This window comes from Hibiscus syriacus, unplaced genomic scaffold (genome assembly GCF_006381635.1).
Source record: "Hibiscus syriacus cultivar Baekdansim isolate YM2019G1 unplaced genomic scaffold, ASM638163v2 tig00019022_pilon, whole genome shotgun sequence".
In the NCBI taxonomy this organism is placed as follows: Eukaryota; Viridiplantae; Streptophyta; class Magnoliopsida; order Malvales; family Malvaceae; genus Hibiscus; species Hibiscus syriacus.
In genome coordinates, this window is record NW_024062460.1 from 39,335 (window position 1) to 64,636 (window position 25,302).

The following is a 25,302-nucleotide window of genomic DNA, read 5'->3' on the forward strand; positions in this document are numbered from 1 at the left end:
TATGAGTAGAGAATAATTTTCAGATTCGATTGGTGACACCAGCAGTAGTTTGATTTGAATAAATGGAACTGACAGATTGGAAACACGGAACTGCCGGCGACAAACTTCACTGGCCGCAGTCCCCAAGGGGCAGGGTTACACGGTCGGCCTTGACGAGGACCCAAATGGCCGACCACCATACGGCAGTGGCGATAACACCCCAAACAGAACCGGTAGAGGGGGTTTCACGACCGCCACCAACACACGACCGCGACCCGGGCGGCTTGGAGCCACCACCCCCCCCCGAAGAAGCTTCGACCCCTTCCTTGGCTTTATACGGCCGACGCGAGGCCCTCACGGCGGTGAACGCAAGTTAGACTCATGGGTTTCAAACAAACCCGACCACGAAACGGCAGTAAAGATAACAGGGGTCAACAACAACTTACCGGTGTTCAGACTTTACGATTGACGACGGGGAACAAGGGGCGGCGACAGTAGGGGTTAACAAAGGGAGCTGTTGCTAGGGCTTAAAAAGAAGTAATAAAGAAGGTGAAGACGGCCAGAGATATAATCGAGCAGGGGGAAGAGTTTTGTTTTAAAACAAAATGAGTTAACCACCAACCAATCCATCTAACTTTTTAGACATTTGTAGAAATGAATCCAATCTTTTAAAATTTATAATTTAGTTACTGTTTTAAATTTTGGAATTTAGATCAAAATTTCTCAATTTCTAGGGTTTAAGATTGGGGGAAAATTGGGGTGTTACACGCCTTCACAACTCTTTACACGTGTACAATCACAATGTATCATGAACAATGGATACTTTCAACAACCTGTTACCTGTATACTGATTAGTGTGAAGCACCAGAAGCAACAGTGCGTGGACAAAGCACTATTTAGAGGTTACAGATAGTGGATTAGTTGTCGGATTTGAACCCATCAAAGGTCAACTTTAAGGGGAAAAACATAAACATTAAAACACTCAGTCACGCTCGGCTTTACATTTAATCGTGCATTTACCAGAAGCAGGCAAACCTTCGGCTTCATTTGTTTGACTGAAGATATATATATATCTCCTTGTAATAAGCTCTTCTTTTAGTTGAAGGTTTAGAACTCTCGACTTTGTGCGCTACACATGATGCCTCTATTTCCTATCCTAATCTATATTTAGTTAATGACTTGCTGTAGAAGTGAAGACCCTGATTAGGAAATGTGACATCATTTACATAGTATCACTTCTTGAAGAAGCGAAAGATATTAATACCATGTCAACACAGAAAATGAAAGTTACTATAAAAAATAACGATGGTCTGCAAATATGGATGCAGAGAGGTAATAAGCCTTGAATTGAGCCTCTAATTCCAAAGAGCTGCCGAGCATTACGGTAAAAAAGGATCAAAATGGCCATAATCATGAATATTTTGAAAGGCATAGATGATTGTAGTTTGCATACATCACAAAGGGAATAAAAGGATATGAAACCGGTTATCACCAGAGATTTAAATTACGGTTACAGTCACATTTTCGATCTTTTACTTTGATTCCTCTATCTTAAAGCTTCAATCACTACTTTTTATTTTTGCAATAACACACCCATTATCAAGTGAAACAAGCAGCCCCACAAATCCACCCTACAGTAATGATAGAATCGACTTCAACATCAGCATGCTTACCACTCTTCCCATTTCCCTTTAAATGAATACAAATACACCCAAGCACAATTGATAAAATACGCCTTACCAATTCAATTCAGCTGGTATATTTTTCAAGGAATCTTAAAAACTCTTTGGAGAATGGCCTATACTTTATTTCCTTGCCTAGATTTTCGTTTTCAGTTCATTCTTTTGGCTAAAACAGAAATGTGGCACATGCTCTAACATATGCATTATTTAATAATTTAAAGGTAAAGCTTGATTTTCTATTGAGACTTGGAGCCTGTCCATGGGAATTCAATAATTTAAGAGGAATAATAAAATCTCCCAATACAAGAACTGGATAACAATAAGAAATCATTCCTCTCTCTCTCTCTCTGCACCCCCTGCTTTTGGAATTTGGGGTTGTGGAAATAAAAGAAAAGTTATGCATAGTCATGATCCCGAGGAGGAGGGGGAGGACCGTTGGATCGGAAGCGCATTAACAATGTGCTCGACAAACATCTAGACAAACCTACGCCATCCACTTCGCGGGGTTTGAAGAACAAGGAAGACCCTCTGTTTGATATGATATCAATTATGTGTTCCGAGTCATATATGAGTGTGCCCGATCGTGATTCTAGAAAGAACTTTGCAGTGATTTGATTGAAGACTGAAAAAATACACAAACAACGTTACAAAAAGGGAAATATGCATATATAAATATGTATATGAAAGTAATGGAAATGATAGAATGAAGTTGAAGTGGATTGTAAATGAAAGAAGTGTGGTGGTGATAATGGTTGAATGGATGTAACGAAAATGGTGAAGGATGTTTATGATTGACGTGGAGAATGATAGTAATTCAAAGGATGGATTGTGACCCTCTAACTATATATGAGTTGGGAACCAACAATATAATAAGGTGGAAAGGTAGAAGTGGTCGGATATGGAACGTGACCCACTAGCTATAGATGAGCTAGGAACCAAATCTATGACAAAAGGGAATGGATGAAGACTACAAGACTATCTTGAAGCGATAAAGTTGTACAAGAGAACAAGAATGAAAGAAACCTCTCAAATATATTTTGTATATTCAAATTTGTGTCTACAAATGATCCCAAATGTACCTATTTATAGTATTTCTAAGCGGCCTATGAAAAGACTCAATAGATGAAAATATTCTCATCAATTTAGCAATAAAATGCACTTGAATGCTTTGTCTTTCTTATCTTCAAGGTTGGTTGAATATTCTAGATCATTTTGGGGCTGAATATTCTAGATCATTTTGGGGATGAATCTAGACAATTTGAAGTTGAATATGTCCTTAATTTCGTCCAAGGGGTGGAAGACTCTTGTTATTCCATGCTGAAAATTGTATTAATAAGTGAATTAAATCAGCCTTTATTGCATGCACCATTGAAAAATATGAACAACCCTTGAATTTAGATTATAACAATTAACATTGAATGCTTTGAATGGATGAATTAAGAGTCCTTCAATGGCTTATCACTTGGCTGAGGTTGAAAAGACTCTCACTTGGCTCAAACTCATCCAAATCATTCATGCATAAAAATCTCGCAACAAAAATTCCAGCCTGCACTGTCTCCAATAAATCAATCATATCTCAAGCTCCCGATATCGGATTGAGGTGATTCAAAAGGAGTTGGAAAACTAAGAGATAGAGGAAGAATGCCCAATTTGTTTCTGTAACGAAACACATCTGTATCGCATCCAGAATTAGAAGACATTCTGATTGATATTCTTGCATCTGATGAAACAGTTCAACTTCTCTCATGCACCTAAATACGAAGGTGAACTTTATTCAATCTTTAATTGAAAACATGCATGAAACAATTAATAGTTAGTTTAATAAATGAACTATTTAGTGTAATAAATGAACTAGTTTAATTAATGAACTAACTTTATTAAATGAACTAGATGAATGAATATTGAAGTAGCTTACTAAATGGTCTAAAGGCATAAATGAACTACTTCCCTGAATGAACTAGATGATTTAAATGCAATGCATGTTTAAATGAATAGAACACTTATTAAATGGAATGAATGTTATGCAAACTTCTAATTCTCATGCAAATTTATTCATAAGAACGTAAAGTGTTCCTCCCTTATTATTCCTTCTTCCTCACGTCCCAACCTTGAGTATGATGGTGGAGGTTCTTCTTTTGGATTGAGAAAGGATTTCAGAAATCTAAACTTGGCTTGAAATTCCCATATTAAGCTCAAATAATCTTCTTGAAGCTTCTCGAATATAAACAACTTGCCTCAATCAAACGATCTCGAGGAGATTGCTGAAAATGATGTAAGGCGCATAGCCGGTATCACATCATTCACTCCCTCTTTAAGGTGATTTGTCATCGAATCTAAAATATTGATAAAAGAACAAACTTCATTGGAAAACAAGAAAGAATCTTTACCATAGGTAGAATAATTCAATTTTGTTCCTTCCCCTTGAGAAATATTCAGCTCCGAATTGCAAACATCATTGTAGAAATTGTCTTCATTATTAAGCAGAAAAAAGTCTTCTCCATAGATGGAGAAGTCCTTTTAAATTCCTCATAGTGGTTTGCCAACTTCTAAAGTATCATGTGTGATGCATAAAATTTTGGATTGATTGGAATTTGAAAAGTCTCCTTCAGTGGAAAATGTTATCTTGTCCGTCTCTTTGTCTTCTATGACTTTCTTTATCGAATCATCCTTGGTGTCAACTCTTTTCTTTCGAAACATCCCACTGAAAAATGAATCAATATTAGAAGTAGAGAAATTGATAACAAATGAAATGAGAATATCAAACCATGGAGGATGCTTGATGATCTTGATTGGTGGTTGCTGCTTGATGTATTTGATGATGAAAAACTTCATTGTATCTTCTCTTGAAATATACTCTAGTCATGGTTGATGTTTGATTATCTCCATGACTGGTGATGAGTTTGGAATGCCCTTTGAAGTGTTCTCATGATTATATAATGATAAACCAAGACTATGAGGAAAAGAAAGGTTAGTGTAAGATGAAATTTCCTTCTCCTTTTCTTTTCAACGTTCTTTCTTTTCACTTCCAAGTTTTTCAACCACACTTTCAATCTTTTTAACTCCAATTTCTTTTTCTTCACTCTCAATGTCTTTTTCAACTCTCGTTTCTTCTTTTTCTTTGCAAACACTTTCATTTTGTAAATTTTCTTGCAATTGTGTTTCTTTGACAAAATTATCAAACACACTTGAAGACGAGCTAGACTTTATGGATTGAAAGATGCAAAATTCTTTGGCTCACCTTGCGTTGAACTTTTGAAATTTCTTATTGTTAGAAAATTGGGGTCCTCCTTGTAAGATCTTCTCCTGCAATTGGGTGTAGAACTAGAAAAAGATCGATTATCGTCTCTCTTTTTTAGTTGTGTTTTCATCTTCGATGGACGCATTTGTTAACAATAAGGTCGTTCGATCATTCACACCAATTTCTTTGAGATTGGGTCGAGATACTTTTGAAATAAACTCCTTATCTCTCGTGTCATGGCTTGCATTTGCAAGTTTGGTACACCATATACACCATTATTTTGGTCGTCACCTCCTGAAATATGAGAATCATCTCTAGAAGTACGAGACATGATTAGTAATAAAAAAATGAAAATAAACCTCACCAACCCAAAAAAAATCTCACCATTATACTCCAAAGAAAAGTCACTCTCACTCGTATTTCAATCGAGATGACTTTTTTTCCCTTGATGATCACTCTTGCCTTTTTACCACTCATGCTTTGATTTCAAGTCCTTTTGGGAACTTCCTCAAGGCTTACAAGCGTCTAGTAGACTTCGGCTAAAATAATTATGGCTTGGTAGCAAGGATAGTGAAAAGAAATTGGCTACAAGGAAAATAGATGGTAAGTAAAGGTAACGAAATTGAATAATGGAATATAAAGATGAAATAAATATTATTTTTTCTTTAAAGATGAAAAGAATTACTCCCTCTCTCTTTAAACTTTTTCTTTCTTTTTTTGATTTTTTACTAACCAGGAGAAGAGAAAATGATACGCTTACTAAATCAGTTTGCTCTTATACCAAATGATATGATCTCAATTATGTGTTCCGAGTCATATATGAGTGTGCCCGATCGTGATTCTAGTAAGAACTTTGTAGTGCTTGATTGAAGATTGAAAATGCACAAATAACATTACAAGAAGGGAAATATGTATATGTAATGGAAATGATAGAATGAAGTTGAAGTGGATTGTAAATGAAGGAAGTGAGGTTGTGATAATGTTTGAATTGATGTAACAAAAATGGTGAAGGTTATTTGTGGTTGGCGTGGAGAATATAATTCAAAGGATGGATTGTGACCCTCTAACTATATATGAGTTAGGAACCAACAATATAATAAGGTGGAAAGATAGAAGTGGTAAAATATGGAACGTGACCCACTAGCTATAGATGAGCTAGGAACCAATGCTATGACAAAAAGGAATGGATGAAGACTACATGACTATCTTGAATCCGATAAAGTTGTACAAGAGAATAAGAATGAAAGAAACCTCTAAAATATATTTTATATATTCAAATGTGTCTATTATAGTATTTATAAGCAGAATATGAAAAGAATCAAAAGATGAAAACATTCTCATCAATATAGCAATAAAATGCACTTGAATGCTTTATCTTTCTTATCTTTAAGGTTGGTTTAATATTCTAGATCATTTTTGTGTTGAATCTAGACAATTTGAAGTTGAATTTGGCCTTAATTTCTTCCAAGGGGTGGAAGACTCTTGCTATTCCATGCTAAAAATTATCTTAATAAGTGAATTAAATCAGCCTTCATTGTATGCTCCCTTGAAGAATGAGAACAACCCTTGAATTTAGATGATAACTCTAATATCCCAAATATAGGGTTACTGACCATAATGAAAGGATTTAAATTTTGGAGGATTTAATTTGAATAAATCGTAAAGTACAAGAAATAAATTAGGAAATTGTGTTTAAGACCTATTAGTAAGAATGAATGAATAAAGGGGCATTTTGGTCCTTTAAGGGGAATGGATTTAAAAGTTTATTTTATTAGAGATATTTAAGAAGAGGAAAAGGGGAAAGTTAGCTAAGTTATCTTCTTCTTCTCTTTTGCTCATCCCGTGCTCTCCTCTATAGCCGAAGGTAAGTTTTCTTCAAGTCTGTTTTTCCTTTAGTTTATTGGCTAGTTTTGAAACCTTAAGTGATATAGAGGCTTAAGTAAAGTTCAAGGAGGATTAAAACTAAGAGATGAATGATTTATTTGAGATTGAAGAAAATGGGTTTTTGAGTGATATGTTGAAATATGAGTTTTTATTAAGGTTTACAAGAATATTTGACTTGTGAAATAAGTAAATAAGAAATTAAAAGCCTTGAATGTGATTAAAAAGTAGTGTGATTCTTAGTTTGGGATGTTCTTTGCAGATTTTAGATGTTATAAGAAGCTAAATGGAGGAAAGTTAGTTGGGTTTAGTGATGATAAGTTTAAGGGTATTGTTGGAGGTAAAAGAAAGAGAATTAAACGAAATTTGGGTAAAATTTTGAATTGATAAATGAAAAATCTGGGTAAGAGTATCGGTAATGGAAGAACAGTACCGATACTATAGGTTTAAATTTGAGGAAATTCGATGAACAGTATCGATACTAATACAAGTATTATCGATACTGCTGTGTGTATCGATACTAAGAGAAAGGTATCGATACTATGGATTCCATAATGCAAAAATGGTATCGATACTGAAATGAGTATTGGTATCATAGTATAGAGGTATTGATACCATAGTAGTGGCACCGATACTATTGAGCGTAGAATTTTAATATATGATGAATTTTAATAGAAATTAAAAATAATAGTACTTTTTAAGAATTATTAAAAGAATAAATGTTAGAAAGTATAATAATATTTGTATGGTATGTGTAATAATGGATGCTTGTGTAGATCGTAACCAATCTCCAGAGTCAAGCAAGAAAAAGGGCAAAGATAAAGTTGCCGAATAGCTGGACATTCTTAAAGCAAACTAGTGAGACATATCAGGTGAGTGTATTTATTGTATTTATATGAGATGAGGAAGACTCACAATGAGTCAACCTTGAAGGTCTTGTTAAATGTATTTTTTACAATATTTTGATATATTTTCATTATGTGTATGGAATGATATTATGAATAAGTTTTAGAGTATGAACTACTCTAAAATGAATAGATGAATGTGGATGTTGTTCAATGGTTATCGATGTTGCAGAAATAAATGTTTAAATCTTTGGATTTGACTTAAAAGCCCATTGTATGTGCATTGAGAGTTATAGGTGCATTTCAACATACTTTGTGTATGATAGTATCGATCGATTTTGTTTAATGCATAGCGATGCATTTATGTCATTAAAGGTGTCATCCATGGTATTCATAATGAGGTGAATTACCATTTAGACATACTTCGTGTATGAAAGTTATCGATCGATTTTGATTAATCTATAACAGTGCATTTTCGGCATAAAATGTGCCACCCATGGTATTCATAATGAGGTGAATTACCATTTTGGCACTCCGGTGCAACATATGTACCTTGCATTCTCAGTTGACATACATTGGAAAAAATAAAAGATATTTGGAAAAATATGGATAGATAGGTATGTTGGGCATACTAAGAATAGTTTCGATGACTATATGAAAGAAACTTGGTTTAAATGGGATGGTTTTTAAATGATTCTTATGAAGTATACGATTTATTTTGTATGTTGATAGTCATTATATACTTGTGTATAAATTACATTTCCTTTAAATTATTATGCATCACTAATTAAATACTTAGCTTGTGTTGATTTCACATGTAGGAATTAGCAAAGACTAGCAGAGTAAGGAGTGCAACAGAGATCATGAATCCAAGGTTAACTCATTAGTAACTGTAGGACATTTATGTCTTCTTTTGATAATTAGATGGAATGTATTTGAATTTAAGAAAATGCTCTAGAATGTATTAAAATTATAACTTTGTAATATGTTACAACGAATGTTTTATTTTATGTTAAAATGTTTTGTTTTGTTTTCGAAACAAAATTTTATGTGTTTACAAATAAGAAAATATTTTTAAAAGTCATGTGACACTTGTGACTTGTGTATGAAAGCGTATACAGAAAATGTGTGTTACATTTATTGATATCAGATCTACAGGTTTAGCCGGTTTTAGCTGATATTGAGTTTATTTGACTTTAAAAAGGGTTACAAGCCACTAAGAATGTCAAGATTACTGATATGGTGTCATTAGAATATGATTGATGTCACTCCTTACTAACTTGAGTGTTATTATTATGTATATCCTATTGGATGTCGGAATGTTCGAACTCATGAAGAGCATCTGAACAAGAAATTAGGGAAGGATCGGGTAGCGAAATCTATGAGGCTAATAGCAAGCATCCGGTTCCATCTAAAAATGCTAGTGCGCCTGCACATCAGGGTATTCTGTGCCATAATTTGGAGCTTTTATGCAAGCTTTCGATGCCATTCTGACTCGGTTCCAACCTCCTCCACCTCCCCTGCTCCTCCAGCACCACTGATATTGATCCTAAAAGAGCTAAAGAGTTTAGGAGCTCCTGAGTTCCGGGGAGAAAAGGATGAAGGTCCTATGGAGGCTGACTTATGGCTAAATGTTGTTATGGTAATGCTTGAAAGTCATCACTGCTCGGATTCAGAAAAGATGGGTGGAGCTGTATCTTTACTTCAGGGATCAACTCGAGTATGGTGGTCAAATACTATGATATATGCACTATCAGAGTAAGTGACATGACAGTTCTTTTTGGAAGAATTTAAGAACAAGTATGTTGGTGAGCAGTTTAGACAGACAATGTTGCTAAAGTTCCTTAATTTGAAACAATGTGATCGAGCAATACATGAGTACGAGGCTGAGTACAACAAGCTGAGCCATTTTGCTATTGAGGTAGTTCCCAATGACAAGGCTCGACTTGATTGGTTCATTGAAGGTTTAGGCCAAAGTTGAAAGAGATAATGTTGGCTTTGAACTTGCCTAGCCTGCAAGAAGGGGAAAATAGTTGAAATGTTTTCAATTCCCCATTATGCTAAGAGAGGCAAGGGCTCGAGTTCCAAATATACTGATAGAGTTAGTTCTGCTGTAACTTTGTAGAAAACTAAACAATCCCAATCTTTTGCTGCTAGCTTGGGTAGAGTATTTGGAGAGAGAACTACATGTCAGACATGTGGCAAATTTCACCATGGAGTATACACATTTCTCAATGGAGCTTGTTTCCAGTGTGGTGAAACTGGTCACTATGCCCGAAATTGTCCTAAGGAATCTAGGGATAATTCAGCACAATCTAAGAGATCTGTGGCAGCTTCTAATAGGAACAGAGGTAGATCCAGAGGACAATCTGAGTCAATTTCGCCATAAGAGACTCAGGGAGTAGCTAGGATTTACAACATTAAGACTAATGAGGATTGGGATAACCCGAAGATCTTAACAGGTACATTTCATATTTTTGATAAACCTGTGTATGTTTTTGTTGACCCTGGTTCTACAAGCTCTTACATTAGTACAAAGTTGGTTAGAACTAGAGGAATTCCTTTAGAACCAATTTTTAGTAAAATGATAGCGGTAAACATATGGGTCATAGTACGAGAGTAACGCAAGTATGTAGAAAATGCCCGATAAAGATTCAAGGGGTTGTGTTCCCGACAAACTTGATGAAGTTACCTTTCGATGAGTTTAAAGTCATTTTGGGCATGGATTGGTTGTCTCCACATCATGGATGGGTTGATTTTCGCAAGAAGCGATTATTTTTGAAGGATGCGGAAAGCTCAGAAATCGTAGTGATCAACGAAAAAGCGAAATCACCATCCAATGTGATATCAATCATGACTACAAAGAAAATGATGTCAAAAGGGTGTATAGCTTTCCTAGATAATGTGATAAACACTCGAGTATCATAAGTGAGACTAGATTATATTCCAATGATTAAGGAGTTTCCAGATGTTTTTATGGAAAAATTATCGGGTTTACCTCCAGACCGGGAACTGAAATTCAAGATTGAGGTTTACCTGGGTACCGAACCTATTTCTATGGTGCGCTCCTTATCTAATGGATCCAACGGATTTAAGAGAATTAAAGTTTCAATTGCAGGAGGATAAAGGATTTGTCAGACCCATTGTTTCTCCTTGGGGAGCACTTGTGTTTTTTTTTTTGTGAAATAGAAGGATGGGTCTATGCGATTATGTATCGACTATCGTCAGTTAAATAAAATGACTATAAAGAATAAGTATCCTCTACCGAGGATTGATGATATGTTTGATCAAATGAAAGGTACAATAGTGTTCTCTAAGATAGACCTGAGGTCGGGTACCACCAATTAAAGATAAAAAAGGATGATATTTCAAAAACAACTTTTTTGAGTCGATATGGACATTTCAAATTTGTTGTAATGCCATTCAATTTAACTAATGCTCCTTCAACATTTATGGACCTAATGAACCGAGTATTCCAACCTTACTTAGATCAATTAGTGGTGGTATTTATCGATGATATTTTGGTGTATTCCAAGTTAAGAGAGGAGCATGATGCTCATCTTCTCGTTTTTCTTCAGATTCTTCGAGAGAAGAAGTTGTATGCCAAATTATCCAAGTGAGAATTTTGGTTAGCTGAGATTATTTTCCTTGGTCATATAGTCTCTGCAGAAGGCATCAGAGTAGATCCCAAAAAGATTTAAGCTATAGTGGATTGGAAACCCCCAAAGAATGTTTCTGAAGTTAGAGTTTCTTGGGGCTTTTTGGTTATTATAAACGATTTGTGAAGAAATTCTCAATGTTAGCTTCGCCACTAACTAAGTTGTTATGTAAAGATGTGCCTTTTGTTTGGATGGAGAAATGCCAAGAAAGTTTTGAAATGTTAAATAGAATCGTAACAGAGGCCCCAGTCCTTGTACAAACTGAGTCGGGTAAAGACTATGTAGTCTTTAGTGATGCATCTCATAATGGGTTGTGATGTGTGCTTATGCAATATGGAAAGGTTGTGGCTTATGCTTCAAGACATCTGAAGAATCAAGAGAGAAATTACCAGACTCATGACTTAGAATTGGCAGCGGTCGTGTTTGCTTTGAAAATTTGGCGTCATTATCTGTACGTTGAACAGTACCATATTTATACAGATCACAATAGTTTAAAGTATTTGTTGACTAAAAAATAACTGATCTTGAGTCAAAGAATATGGATCGAGCTTTTAAAATATTATGATTTGATGATCGATTATCATCCAGGAAAAGCTAATATGGTAACTGATGCACTTAGTCGAAAAACTTTTGTAGCTCTTCGAGGTTTGGATGTACGTATGTCAGTAAAGGAAGAGGGCGCCTTAATTGTTGAGATTAAACTAAAGCCGATGCTTTTGGACTGGATAAAAGAGCTGCAAGGACAAGATGAAGCATTTTTGACTAAAATTTCTCAAGTAGAAAAAGATGAGGCTAAAGACTTCGAGATAAGAAGTGATAGATATTTGTATTATCGTAGAAGACTTGACATACTAGATAATGAAGAATTGAAGAAATATATTCTTTCTGAGGCACATTATAGTCCTTTGATGATGCACCCAGGAGGAATTAAGATGTATCAGGATATAAATATTCGTTATTGGTGGTCTGGTATGAAAATAGTTGTATCGGAGTTTGTTGCAAAATGTTTGACATGTCAGCAAGTGAAAGCTGAACATCAAGTGCCTTCCGGATTGCTACAACGATATCTATTCCGAGTGGAAGTGGGAACGAGTTACAATAGATTTTGTTTTGGGGCAACCATTGTCACCCGGTAAAAAAGACTCAATATGGGTAATTGTGGATAGATATACCAGATAGCTCACTTTATTCCAGTTCGGGTGGATTACTCGATGGATAAATATGTGGAATTGTATATAAAAGAGATAGTTCGGTTGTGCCTATATCGATAGTTTTCGATCGAGACCCAAGGTTTACTTTAAGATTCTAGAAGTCTTTGCATGAGGTATTGGGTACTCGATTGAATTTCAGTGCTTTTTTTATCCGCAAACAATAGGCAGTCAAAGTAAACTATTCATGTATTGGAGGATATGCTAAGGGCATGTGTAATTGAGTTAAAAGGATCATGGGAAAGGTATTTGCCTTTAGTAGAATTTGCTTATAACAACAATTACCAATCGAGTATTAAGATGGCTCCGTATGAAGCTTTATATGGGAGGAAGTGTCGAATACCATTAAATTGGTTTGAACTAAAAGATCGAGACCTAGTTGGCCCGACTTTGATGGAAGAAATGGAAGAGAAAGTGAAAGTTATCTAGGATAATCTTAAGATAGCCTCTGATCGACAAAAGTCTTATACTGATTTGAAAAGAAAAGAGATTGAATTTAAAGTGGGAGACAAGGTATTTCTGAAAGTATCACCTTGGAAGAAAGTATTGAGATTTGGGCTCAAAGGAATGTTGAGTCTGAGATTCATTGGACCTTATGAGATTTTGAAAAGGGTCGGACCAGTAGCTTATCAGTTAGCTTTGCCTCCTGATATGGACAAGATTCACAATGTCTTTCACGTGTCGATGCTCAGAAGGTACCGATCAGATCCATCCCATATTATCATACCAAAGGAAATAGAGATCCGACCATATCTGACATGCGATGAAGAACCAGTGTGGATCTTGGCTCGAGAAAGAAAAAAACTACGTAACAAGAAGATTCCTGTAGTTAAAGTACTTTGGCAAAACCATAAGGTAGAACAAGCTACTTGGGAAAGAGAGGAGGACGTGAGAAACAGTTTCCATACTTCTTCGTATCAGGAATTTTCTTAAAATTTGAGGACGAATTTTCTTAAGGGGAGAATTATAATACCCCAAATATCGAGTCGATGACCATAATGAAGAGATTTAAATTTGGAGGATTTATTTTGAATAAACGGTAAAGTACAAGAAATGAATTAGGAAATTATGTTTAAGACCTATTAATAAGAATGGATGAATGAAGGGGTATTTTGGTCCTTTAAGGGGAAATGGATTTAAAAGTTTATTTTATTAGGGATATTTAAGAAGAGGAAAAGGGGAAAGTTAACTAAGTTATATTCTTCTTCTCTTTTGCTCGTCCCCTCTCTCCTCTATAGCCAAAGGTAAGTTTTCTTCAAGTTGGCTTTTCTTTTAGTTTATAGGCTAGTTTTGAAACCTTAAGTGATGTAGAGGCTTAAGGAAAGTTCAAGGAGGATTAAAACTAAGATATGAATGATTTATTTGATATTGAAGAAAATGGGTTTTTGAGTGATATGTTCAAATATGAGATTATTTTTAGATTTACAAGTATATTTGACTTGTCAAAGAAGTAAATAAGAGATTATAAGCCTTGAAAGTGGCTAAAACATGTATGAAAAAGTAGTGTGATTCTTAGTTTGGGATGTTCTTTGGAGATTTTAGATGTTATAAGAAGATAAATGGAGGAAAGTTAGTTAGGTTTAGTGATGATAAGTTTAAGGGTATCGTTGGAGGTAAAAGAAAGAGAATTAAACGAAATTTGGGTAAAATTCGAATTGAAAAATAAAAACTTTGGGTAAGGGTATTGGTACTGGAAGAACAATATCGACACTATAGGTTTAAATTTGAGGAAATTTGATGAACAATATTGATACTAATGCAAGTTGTATCGATACTTCTGTGGGTAGCAATACTAATAGAGAGGTATCGATACTATGGATTCCATAATGCAAAAATGTATCGATAATGAAAGGAGTATCGGTACCATAGTATAGAAATATTGATACCATATAGGGGTACTGATACTGTTGAGCCTAGAATTTTAAGATAGGATGAATTTTAATAGAAATTGAAAATAATAGTACTTTTTAAGTATTATTAAAAGAATAAATGTTAGAAAGTATACTAACATTTGTATGGTATGTGTAATAATGGATGCTTGTGTAGATCATAACCAAGCTCCAGAGTCAAGCAAGTAAAAGGGCAAAGATAAAGTTGCTAAATAGCTGGACATCCTTAAAGCATACTAGTGAGGCATATAGGTGAGTGCATTTATTGTACTTATATGAGATGAGGAAGACTCGCGATGAGTCAACCTCGAAGGTCTTGTTAAATGTATGTTTTTCCGTATTTTAATATATTTTCATAATGTGTATGGGAATAATATTATGAATAAGTTTTAGAGTATGAACTGCTCTAAAATGAATAGATGAATGTTGATGTTGTTCAGTGGTTATCGATGTTGCAGAAATAAATGTTTAAATCTGTGGATTTGACTTATAAGCCCACTGTATGTGCATTGAGAGTTATAGGTACATTTCGATATAGTTTGTGTATGATAGTATCGATCAATTTTGTTTAATACATAACAGTACATATCGACATAAAAGGTCACCCATCGTATTCATAATGAGGTGAATTACCATTTCGAAATACTTCGTGTATGAAAGTTATCGATTGATTTTGTTTAATGCATAACGGTGCATTTTTGGCATAAAATGTGTCACCATGGTATTCATAATGAGGTGAATTACCATTTCGGCACTTTGGTGCAACGCATGTACCTTGCATTCTCAGTTGATATACATTGGGAAAAATAAAATATAATTAGAAAAATACGGATAGATAGGTATGCTGGGCATACTAAGAATAGTTTCGATGACTATATGAAAGAAACTTAGTTTAACTGAGATGGTTTTTAAATTATTCTTATGAAGAATACAATTTATTTCATATTTTGATGCTCATGATATACTTGTGTGTAAATTACATTTCCTTTACATTATTACGCCTCACTAAGTAAATACTTAGCATTTGTTCATTTCACATGTAGGAAATAACAAAGACTAGCAGAGTTAGGAGTGCAACATAGATCATCAATCCAAGGTTGACTCATCAGTAACTGTAGGACATTTATGTCTTCTTTTGATAATTAGATGGCATGTATTTGAATTTAAGAAAATGCTCTGGAATGTATTAAAGTTATAATTTTGTAATATGTTACAAAAAAATTTATTTTATAATAAATTGTTATGTTTTATTTTCGAAACAAAATTTTATGGGTTTACAAATAAGATAATGTTTTTAAAAGTCATGTAACACTTGTGACTTGTGTACGAAAACGTATACGGGAAATGGGTGTTACAATAACAATCAGCTTTGAATGGATGAACTAGGAGTCCTTCAATGGCTTGTCACTTGGCTGAAGTTGAAAAGACTCTCCCTTGGCTCAAACTCATCCAAATCATCCATGCATAAAATTCCCGTAACAAAATTCCAGCCAGCACTGTCTTCAATAAATCGATCATATCTCAAGCTCTCGATATCGGATTGAGGTGATTCAAAAGGTGTTGGAAAGATAAGAGATAGAGGAATAATTCCCAATTGATTTCTAGAACGAAAAACATTTGTATCGTATCCATAATTGGAAGACATTCTGACTGATATTCTTGCATCTGATGAAACCGTTTAACTTCTCTCATGCACCTAGACACAAATATGAACTTTATTCAATCTTTAAATGAAAACATGCATAAAAAAATTAAGAGTTAATTTAATAAATAGACTAGTTTAATTAATGAACTAACTTTATTAAATGAACTAGATGCATGAATGAAGTAGCTTACTAAATGATCTAAAGGCATAAATGAACTACTTCCCTAAATGAACTAGATGATTTAAATGCAATCCATGCTTAAATGAACAACACACTTATTAAATGAAATGAATGTTATGAAAACTTCAAATTCTCATTAAAATTCATGCATAAGAAACGTAAAGTGTTCCTCCCTTATTATTCCTCCTTCCTCACATACCATCCTTGAGTATGATGGTGGAGGTTCTTCTTTTGGATTGAAAAAGGCTTTTAGAAATCTAAACTTGGCTTTAAATTCCCATATTAAGCTAAAATAATCTTCTTGAAGCTTCTCGAATGTAAACAACTTGCCTCGATCAAACGGTCTCAGGAAGATTGCAGAAAATGATGTAAGGCGCATAGCCGGGATCACAACACTGTTCCTTCAGCTAAATCCCAGCTTTCTCATCGTGATACACATTCCATAGCAAAATGTTCCTATGGTTGGTTACTTTTCAGTTACTTTCCTTCTTTGTTTTCTGTTCCTTCGAATGCAATGGCTTATTTACTTTGATGTGATAGGAAAATGGTGTTTAAAAGTTTGAAAATTTTTGTATGAATATCCTTCCATTAAGGTTATATGATTCCCTTGTTTATTTATGTTTAGCTAGTATTGGGGTTTTAATTCATATGGTAAATCTCACAGTTTTCTTGTCATGCTTATATTAAGCATCTCAGATTATCAGTCATTATTGATATAAGCAAGTAATACGAAATGCGAGGTTCTTCTCTATTACCTGCTAATTACTGTCTTTGATTACAGAGGAATCTGAAACTGACAGTGAAGAATCGGATATTAGTGATTCCGATGGAGATGACACGTCTTGGTTCTCATGGTTTTGTGGTTTACGAAGCAATGAGTTTTTTTTGTGTTGATGAAGAATACATCCAAGATGACTTCAATTTTTGCGAGTTGAGCAGTCAACCTCCGTACTACCAATACGCTCTTGATTTAATATTGGATGTTGAATCTTCACACAGTAAGCATTTCAGTGACTTGATTTTCTTGAATAAAATTTGGATAATTTGATATCTATTTGATGAGTTGCTATTGAATTCCGAAATTTAGGCTGTTAGTCGATGTTTGTGCCTCCTTCGCTCATGAATCTTGTCATAACCAGTTTTTGAAAAACAATTAAATATTATTAAAAAAATAATTATGACTTATTTGAAAAAATTGTTGATTTTGAATTAAATTGAATAGGAGTCACCACTGACCTTTGGGCTAGGTAGGTCGAATACCTAAAACGTCTTTTAAAATAATTTTAAGAAAAATCATTTTGTAAGACAAAAATCGGTATGCGTTTATCAAAGATTCAATTTAATGGGTCCGGGAGTCGATTACGCGTGGGAAATGATAAGCACCCTACAGTGCCCAAAAATCGGTACTTAATCACTTACACGTTGTCATAATAGTGGAAATTATGAATCAAATATAAAGTTAAATTATGATCCATGCATTGAACATTGATTAATTTATTTCGAAATATTTATTAGGAAAAATTCTTTAATTTGAAAAGAAATCTCGAGATTAGCATTCCTCATCGGGAAAGCTATCTCTCCTATTTATTGTCTAAAAAGAATATTCCCTCCTCGATAAAAGCACGAATCGAATATAAATTGCATATCGACATTTTGCATAAAATAAAATAAATTTCTATTTAGAGAAACATGCCTTGCATCATTTGAATATATAAAGAATAAAAAAGAATTAATTTGTGAAATAAACTCATTTTATTTCAAGTTCATATTTCGTTCCAATGTCGTATCGGATCACACTACTTCGGCCAAACAGTGATTTCCACACCCATTCTACAATTAAATGCTCTTGAAATTACTCGAGTACAAAAATGTTGAAAATGAATAAAATGACCATTTTGTACAATCATTCAAAACCAATTCCAAAAAGGTAAGGAATATATACACGTATTCATAAATACACGTACATAAACATAATATGTAAAATAGATTACCATATATGAACAATCAAAATACGTATACAAATATTTATATGACAACCCATGCATAGCGATATTTACAACAAAAATACATACACTGATGTTAAAGTGTTAATGTGCAATAAACAAATAACACAGATATCAAACAAAAACAAAAACAAAAAGGAACAAGGGCTAGACAGGTAATAATCCATTTATTTTTTTTAGAATAACCAGTGATTAATTTACATATACTAAAATATATAGGGATTAAAGGCACAAATAAACCGAAATCGGACAAACATTAAATAAAAAGGACTAAAATGAACTAAATACAAATTGCTAGGTAAAGCAAATAATTAACCCAAAACATTAAAGCGTATGCATGATGACTAAAACATAAAAATGGAAACAGGAAAGGCTCGAATACATAAATACCCCATTTCATTTCAAACCAACATACTAGATTACAAAACTCAGGGGACTAAAAATGCAATTTTAACTAATATGAAAACACAGGAATGGGGGATGACGAAACTACATTGTTTTGCCTAGGGTATATAAGCCCAAACCCAAGCTTAATACCCCTCATTCTTCCCATTTCTTCTTAGCTCCAGAAAAGAAAAGATAGAGTTTCTCAAAACTCTCTCAACTTCCCTTCATCGGGGAAAATGGAGCCGCCTTCGACCTGCGGCATTCACGGTGGCTCACTGCGACTCACGGTGGTCGGAGGAAGCGAAAGAGCCCCAAAATACCCCTATCGTCCTCCCAAACTGAAACTCAAACCTATTTAACCTAAAACTCACCCAAGAACCCTAGATCTAGGTTTTATACATTTTGAAAACTCTGGAAACCGGTGACCTTTGGACTTCCAACTTGCTTCCGTCGAGCCTCATCCTCAGTAAGCCCTATCCTCTCTTATTATTATTTTTTGATGTTTTTCCCTCTTTTTTCGTGTTTAAGTTTTTTCTTATTCCTCTCGTTTTTTCCTTCTATTTGAAAACTACCTTTTGCTTGTTCTATCTCTTTCTTTTATGGCAACGTATGTTGATGGCTGAGGGAAGTGGGTATCATTATCCTATTGATTGATAGAATAGGATTTGATTTGGACTTGTTTTTATTTTTTATGGGGTTATTTGACATTGATGTTAATTTCCATCATTGTAGGTTGAAAACGGCATGACAGCGGCGGTGATGTGGATCTCCGATGGTGATCATTGCTTGCTCGCACGTCTGAAAGTTGAAAGGTTGGGTGCGTGTATCACACGCGTCGGTGATGGACAGTCTAGATCCCCTTGTTGATGGCGACTGGGTGATATTTAGGGTTAAAACACTAATTTGTATAGCTGATGATTGTTGTATCTCCATCAGATCCTACGACTGGAAATTAGGGCAGCTGGGGCTAATAGGTAAAAACCCTAGCTGGGTTTGAGTGCTGGGCCTGGACCGGGTCGGATCTTGGGCCTCGGGTCTAGGCTCTAGTTGGGTTAGTTTCTGGGTGGACTTGTATCTGAGTTGGGTTAGTTTCCTGGTGGGCTATTATCTTGGGCCTACAAAAATAAGTAATAATAATAATAATAATCAAACAAGACCCGAACAAAATGGGTGTCTACAGTTGAACCTTTTTGCACATTCTAGTGTTAACAAGAATAGGGCAAAGACGATAAGACAACGAGTGTTTGTTTGTTTTGGCTTTGAAATTTGATAAAAGAGACGAAATTGCTCATCCACGATGAAGAGTTTTGGTCATTTTTACGTAAATTTGGAGACAACACAGTTCCTATGCGATGAGGAAATCTGGTTATCTAAGGGTGATGCTGTTTCTACATGATAAGGAGATATGGATGGTGGATGACAGGGTTCCTACGTGATGAGGGTACGTCTGGCCATCTTTAGGGATAAATTGAGATAACACGATTCCTACGTGATGAGGAAGTCTGACTATCTAAGGATGACATGGCTCCTACGTGATAAGGAGATCTGGTCGATGGATGACACGGTTCCTACGTGATGAGGATGTTTGGTCATCTTTAGGGATAAAGGAGATAACACGGTTCCTACATGATGAGGAAGTCTGGCTATCTAAGGATAATACGGCTCCTATGTGATGAGGAGATCTGGTCGGTGAATGACATTGTTCCTACGTGATGAGGAAGTCTGGCTATCTAAGGATGATGCAGCTCCTACATGATGAGGAGATCTGGTCGGTGGATGAAACGGTTTCTACGTGATGAGGAATTATGGCCATCTTTAAGGATAACATGTTTCAAGAGAAACTGTCTCAAGCGAGACAAAATTTGTTTCAGGGGAAACAATCTCAATGCTTTTATGTTTTGAGAGAAACTGTCTAAAGAGAGACAAAACTTGTTTTAAGAGAAACTATTTCAAGGGAGAATTTTTTTTTAAGAAAACTGTCTCAAGCGATACAAACTTTGTTTTTAAGAAAACAATCTCAAGTGAGATCAATTTTGTTTCAAATAAAACAATTTTGAAATTTGTGTTCCAAGGGAAACTGTCTCATGTGAGATGATTTTTTTGAGTAAAAACAATATCAAATATTCGTATCTTAAGGAAGACTATCTCAAGTGAGACAAAGTTTGTTTTGAGAAAAACAATCTCGAGTGATATCAACTTCGTTTCAAGTGAAACAGATTCAAAATTTGCGTCTCAGGGGGAAAACTGTCTCAAGCGAGACGAAACTTGTGTCGAAAGAAATTGTCTTCAACGAGACAAAATTTGCTTTATATTTACGGAAAACTGTCTCAAGTGAGAAGAAATTTGTTTTTAGTAAAAAAAAACCCTAGATCTAGGTTTTATACCTTTTCAAAATTCTGAAAACCATCGACCTTTGGATTCCCAACTTGCTTCCTTCGAACCTCGTCCACAATAAGCCCTCTCCTCTCTTCTTATTATTTTTTTGCCTTTTTCTTCTTTTTTCGTGTTTAAGTTTTTTTTCTTCTTCCTCTCATTTTTTCCCTTCTATTTGAAAACTGCCTCTTGCTTGTTCTCTCTATTTCTTTTATGACGACGTATGTTGATGGCTGAGGGAAGAGGGTATCATTATCCTATTGATTGACAGAATAGGATTTGATTTGGACTTGTTTTTATTTTTTATGAGGTTATTTGACATTGATGTTGATTTCCATCACTGTAGGTTGAAAAGATAATGCCAGTGGCAGCGGTGTGGATCTCCATGGTGATGGTTGCTTGCTCACGCGTCTGGAAGTTGAAAGGTTGGGCGCTGTATTACATGCGCCCGTGATGGACGCTGTATCACATGCGCCCGTGATGGACGGTCCAGATCCTCTTTTCGGCGACGGGTGGATGATATTTAAGGTTAAAACCCTAATTTAGATAGCTGAGGATCGTTGGATCTCCATCAGATCCAACGGTTGGAAATTAGGGCAGCTGGGGCTAATGGGTAAAACCCTAGTCGAGTTTGAGTTGGGTTAGTTTCTGGTGGACTGTTGTCTTGGGCCTACAAAATATGTAATAATAATAATAATAATAATAATAAATAGTAATCAAAGAAGACCCGAAAAAAATGAGTGTCTATAAATCTTTTCTCTGGGGTGAGGGCTCTACAATATAGTTTTGGTTTTGGATCCTCATGAAGATTCTGACCGGGAAAGAATTTAGAAGAGTAGATCAAAATTTTCTAGGAAATAAGGTGCGAGACAGCCTGCACATTATCTGTCATGTCCGCCTGTATGCTTTGAATGTCAAGTTTTTTATTCTATAAAATATGGTGTCTACTTTTGCTTCTTGATACTGAAGTAACTCTGCAGCCATCGGTGCACATTCTTTCTTGGTATTAAGTAAATGTGTTTTTGGATTTTATAGGTGATACGTTCACTGAAGAACAAAATGAATTGGTTGAATCGGCTGCTGAGATATTGTATGGTCTTATACACGTACGATACATATTAACTAGCAAGGGAATGTCAGCTATGGTAAATATTGCTGTCAATTTTCCTATTTTCTCTTTGCGTTCTATTGACTTGTCATGTCTCGTTCTTAATCTATCTCAGTTGGAGAAATACAGAAACTATGATTTTGGAATATGCCCTAGAGTTTATTGCTGTGGACAATCTTGTCTTCAAGTTGGTCAGTCAGATATTCCTCGTTCGAGTACCGTGAAAATCTACTGTCCAAAGTGTGAAGATATATATTACCCTCGATCCAAATTTCAAGGCAGTATCCTTATATTCCATGTACTCTTTGTCTGTGTTTTGCACTACTCTCTGTCCTTGCGTATTAAGTTATCCCGATTATCGTTTATGAGATTACTCGATTCTTTGAAAAGATGATATAATCATTAGGGTCTCTTAGATCATATGTGCACTTGCATTGATCGTAAACGTTTGATCCTAAAGGATTGATATGGTGATTCAAATTCCCTTTTACATTTATATCATGACAATAAGATCTGGCATTATTTGGATGTGTGCTTTTCACTACATTCCTTCCCAAGTCGGTTTTTGCCTTTTTTATTACATTCTTCTCCCAATATGAGATGATGGGTTTGGTCGGTCAAGCCTGCACATACTTTAGTGGGAGATATACTATCCTTTTCCTCTGTTCCTTCCCAAAGATTATGATATCAACAGGGTATCAAATAGCGTTCCAAAAACATTATAGTGGTCGTGATATTACGATTACGCCACCGTCTGAAACCGTTATTCATGGTTTTTGCGGTGGGTCACAGATTCACACCGTTTGAGGTCGATTGCGCTCGTAATTTAATGGGAAACGGACAATTGCGCCGATCACGGGACGCAATAAGCATTATTCCAACCGTGATTTCAATTTTCAACCGCAATTTTCTTTGTTTCAAAAAATGAGAAGTCGGGGAGGAGGAAGGGGAGTTGAGAGTGAAAGAAATTTTTTATTTTGTTTCAGACAATGAAATCATTTTTATTTTGTTTCAAACAATGAAATCAGGGGGAGGAAGGGGAGGAGAATAAGAAATTTGAGAGGATCGACGAACTTGAGGAAGCGATTGGAAGGAAAGCAACTGGGCTAGACTGCTGATCTTCTGGAGTAATCTTTCCCTGGGAAACATAGTGTAATCGTCGGTGAGAATAAACATGCAGGAGGAAGGGGGAGGGGAGGGGGAGGGGGCTTTATTTCTTTTTTTAATAATTTTTAAAATATAATTTTAAAGGATATATTAATTTGACATCCCTCCAATTTTTAGAATTTATAATTTAATTCATAGTTTAAAATGTAAACTTTATTTTTTATTTAATTTAGTCTTAATTTTAGTAATCTAAATTTCTACAATTTAAATTTTATAATTTTATTTTAATTATATTTAATTTAGTCATTTTAGAGTAAGTTGTGCGACATTTAAAAAAATTCACGACCGCGATACCCGCAATGACAATGACATACGTTATGTCCGCAACCGTGATAAACGCGATGCGACCGAAAACGTGACCGCGAACGATATTTAAAACCCTGGATATCAGTATAAATGTCTTTTGGAATGTAAGTTGTTTTGCGTTTCGGTGTCGGATAAGGTGGTGTCGAAAATCATCATGTTACCAAATCATAGTTGTATTACTTTGATTTACAGCTTCATTTCCTTGACGTATTAACAAGACAACGACGGTGCTTACTTTGGAACTACATTTCCACATCTATTTCTGATGACGTATCCGCACCTAAAGCCACAGAAGCCAATGCAAAACTACATCCCCGGAGTTTTCGGCTTCAAAATCCACAAGCTTGACCCGACCTAAGCTTTATCGAGAGATTATCTTTCATATTGTCTGGTCTGCAGTGGCGATTTTTCTTAGCTTTGGTGGTGCTTACAATGCCGTGGGATGCGCTGCAGTGTAGAGTCAAGTAGGGTTTCGACTGCAACAATGGTGGCGACATGCCGATAAAATGTTTCATTTCGAAATATGGCCTATATTAGTAGTTGAGCAGAACATATATCTAAAATTCATGTAATGTATTTAATCGTATTAGTGTATATTCAGCCATTTTAGTACAACCAACATATATTTGAAACGACTCTCATGTAGCCTACATTAGTAGCCGATCCTAGATCCGCCTCTCCTCCCTCCCAGCCGCCTGCTCCTTCCTCCCACGCGCCTCCCGGTGCTCCTCCCCACATGCATGTTCGGAAAAGGGCGGTGATCTTTGGGATATTGTATAGATACTCGAGGCACGAATTCAAGGGTTGCATTAACGACGCCAAATGTATGCGTTACCTTCTCGTCAACAGGTTTAAGTTTCCAGAAGATTCCATTCTCATGCTCACCGGTAATCTTTCTTCTTTGTTTCCTTTTTCTTTTCATCATTAAATTTGGTATATTGTTTTTCTCTTTCGAGTTGGAATCAAACTCTATTGAGCAATATTTGAACAGGCTGTAAATTCTAGGGTTTAAAGATCGAATTTTGACCATAAAAGTTGATAGCTACCTCAGGGAATCTTTCCTTTCTGTATGATGCATTTATTTTATGGTTTTAACTCGAGTTTTATTAAATGCGTATTTGAATTAAATAATTAAAAGAGTTTTAACTTTCTTTCCGAATGCAGAAGAAGAAACTGATCCCTACAGGCTTCCGAAGAAGCATAATTTGAGGATGGCATTATATTGGCTAGTTCAAGGTTGTCAACCTGGTGATTCTCTGTTGTTTCACTATGCCGGTCACGGTTCGCGGCTACGGAATTACAATGGTGATGAAGTCGACGGCTATGATGAGATCCTTTGTCCTTTGGATTTCGAAGCTCAAGGGATGATTGTTGATGATGAGATAAATGCAACTATTGTTCGACCACTACCTCATGGGGTTGAGCTTCACGAAATCATTGATACTTGCCATAGTGGAACCGTATTGGATTTACCGTTCCTCTGTAGAATGAACAGGTTTGCTGCTGCTGAACATGCTTATGTACCATTAACTTTTAATCGAGATTCCCTTCTAATTTGTTAGAAACAGAATCTCCATTCCATAGAGAATAAATTTAGTGTGTATATCCGGAAGAAAAGTGTATTCCGTGTTCTGCATGGTAGATGAAGAAGGGAAAAAGGTTCTTGAAAGGACCTATTTATGTTCTAGGGTTGACCCATAAACTTTTCGTACCCTTTGGCGGTTTAATTTATGGTCAACTATGCTGTTTTT

The 25,302-nt window shown here is 35.3% G+C and overlaps 1 protein-coding gene and 1 pseudogene across 1 annotated transcript; both read left to right on the top strand.

The window, feature by feature from the left end:
• Positions 1-62: 62 nt before the first annotated feature.
• Positions 63-24,022, top strand: LOC120209512 (annotated as a pseudogene).
• On the top strand, positions 23,984-25,265 carry LOC120209513 (metacaspase-1-like). Its single transcript, XM_039208505.1, has 3 exons — positions 23,984-24,010; positions 24,198-24,438; positions 24,716-25,265. The coding sequence occupies exons 1-3, from the start codon at positions 23,984-23,986 to the stop codon at positions 25,111-25,113; spliced, it is 666 nt and encodes a 221-aa protein (XP_039064436.1). The 3' UTR covers positions 25,114-25,265.
• Positions 25,266-25,302: the final 37 nt, after the last annotated feature.

What these genes read in the sequence shown, in the direction of transcription:
- LOC120209513 (XM_039208505.1), top strand. Translation starts at nt 23,984, where the DNA reads ATGCCGTGGGATGCGCTGCAGTGTAGA. An exon ending in GGGATGCGCTGCAGTGTAGA is followed by an intron (nt 24,011 to 24,197) that starts GTCAAGTAGGGT and finishes ACTCTCATGTAG; the next exon opens with CCTACATTAGTAGCCGATCC. An exon ending in TTCCATTCTCATGCTCACCG is followed by an intron (nt 24,439 to 24,715) that starts GTAATCTTTCTT and finishes TTCCGAATGCAG; the next exon opens with AAGAAGAAACTGATCCCTAC.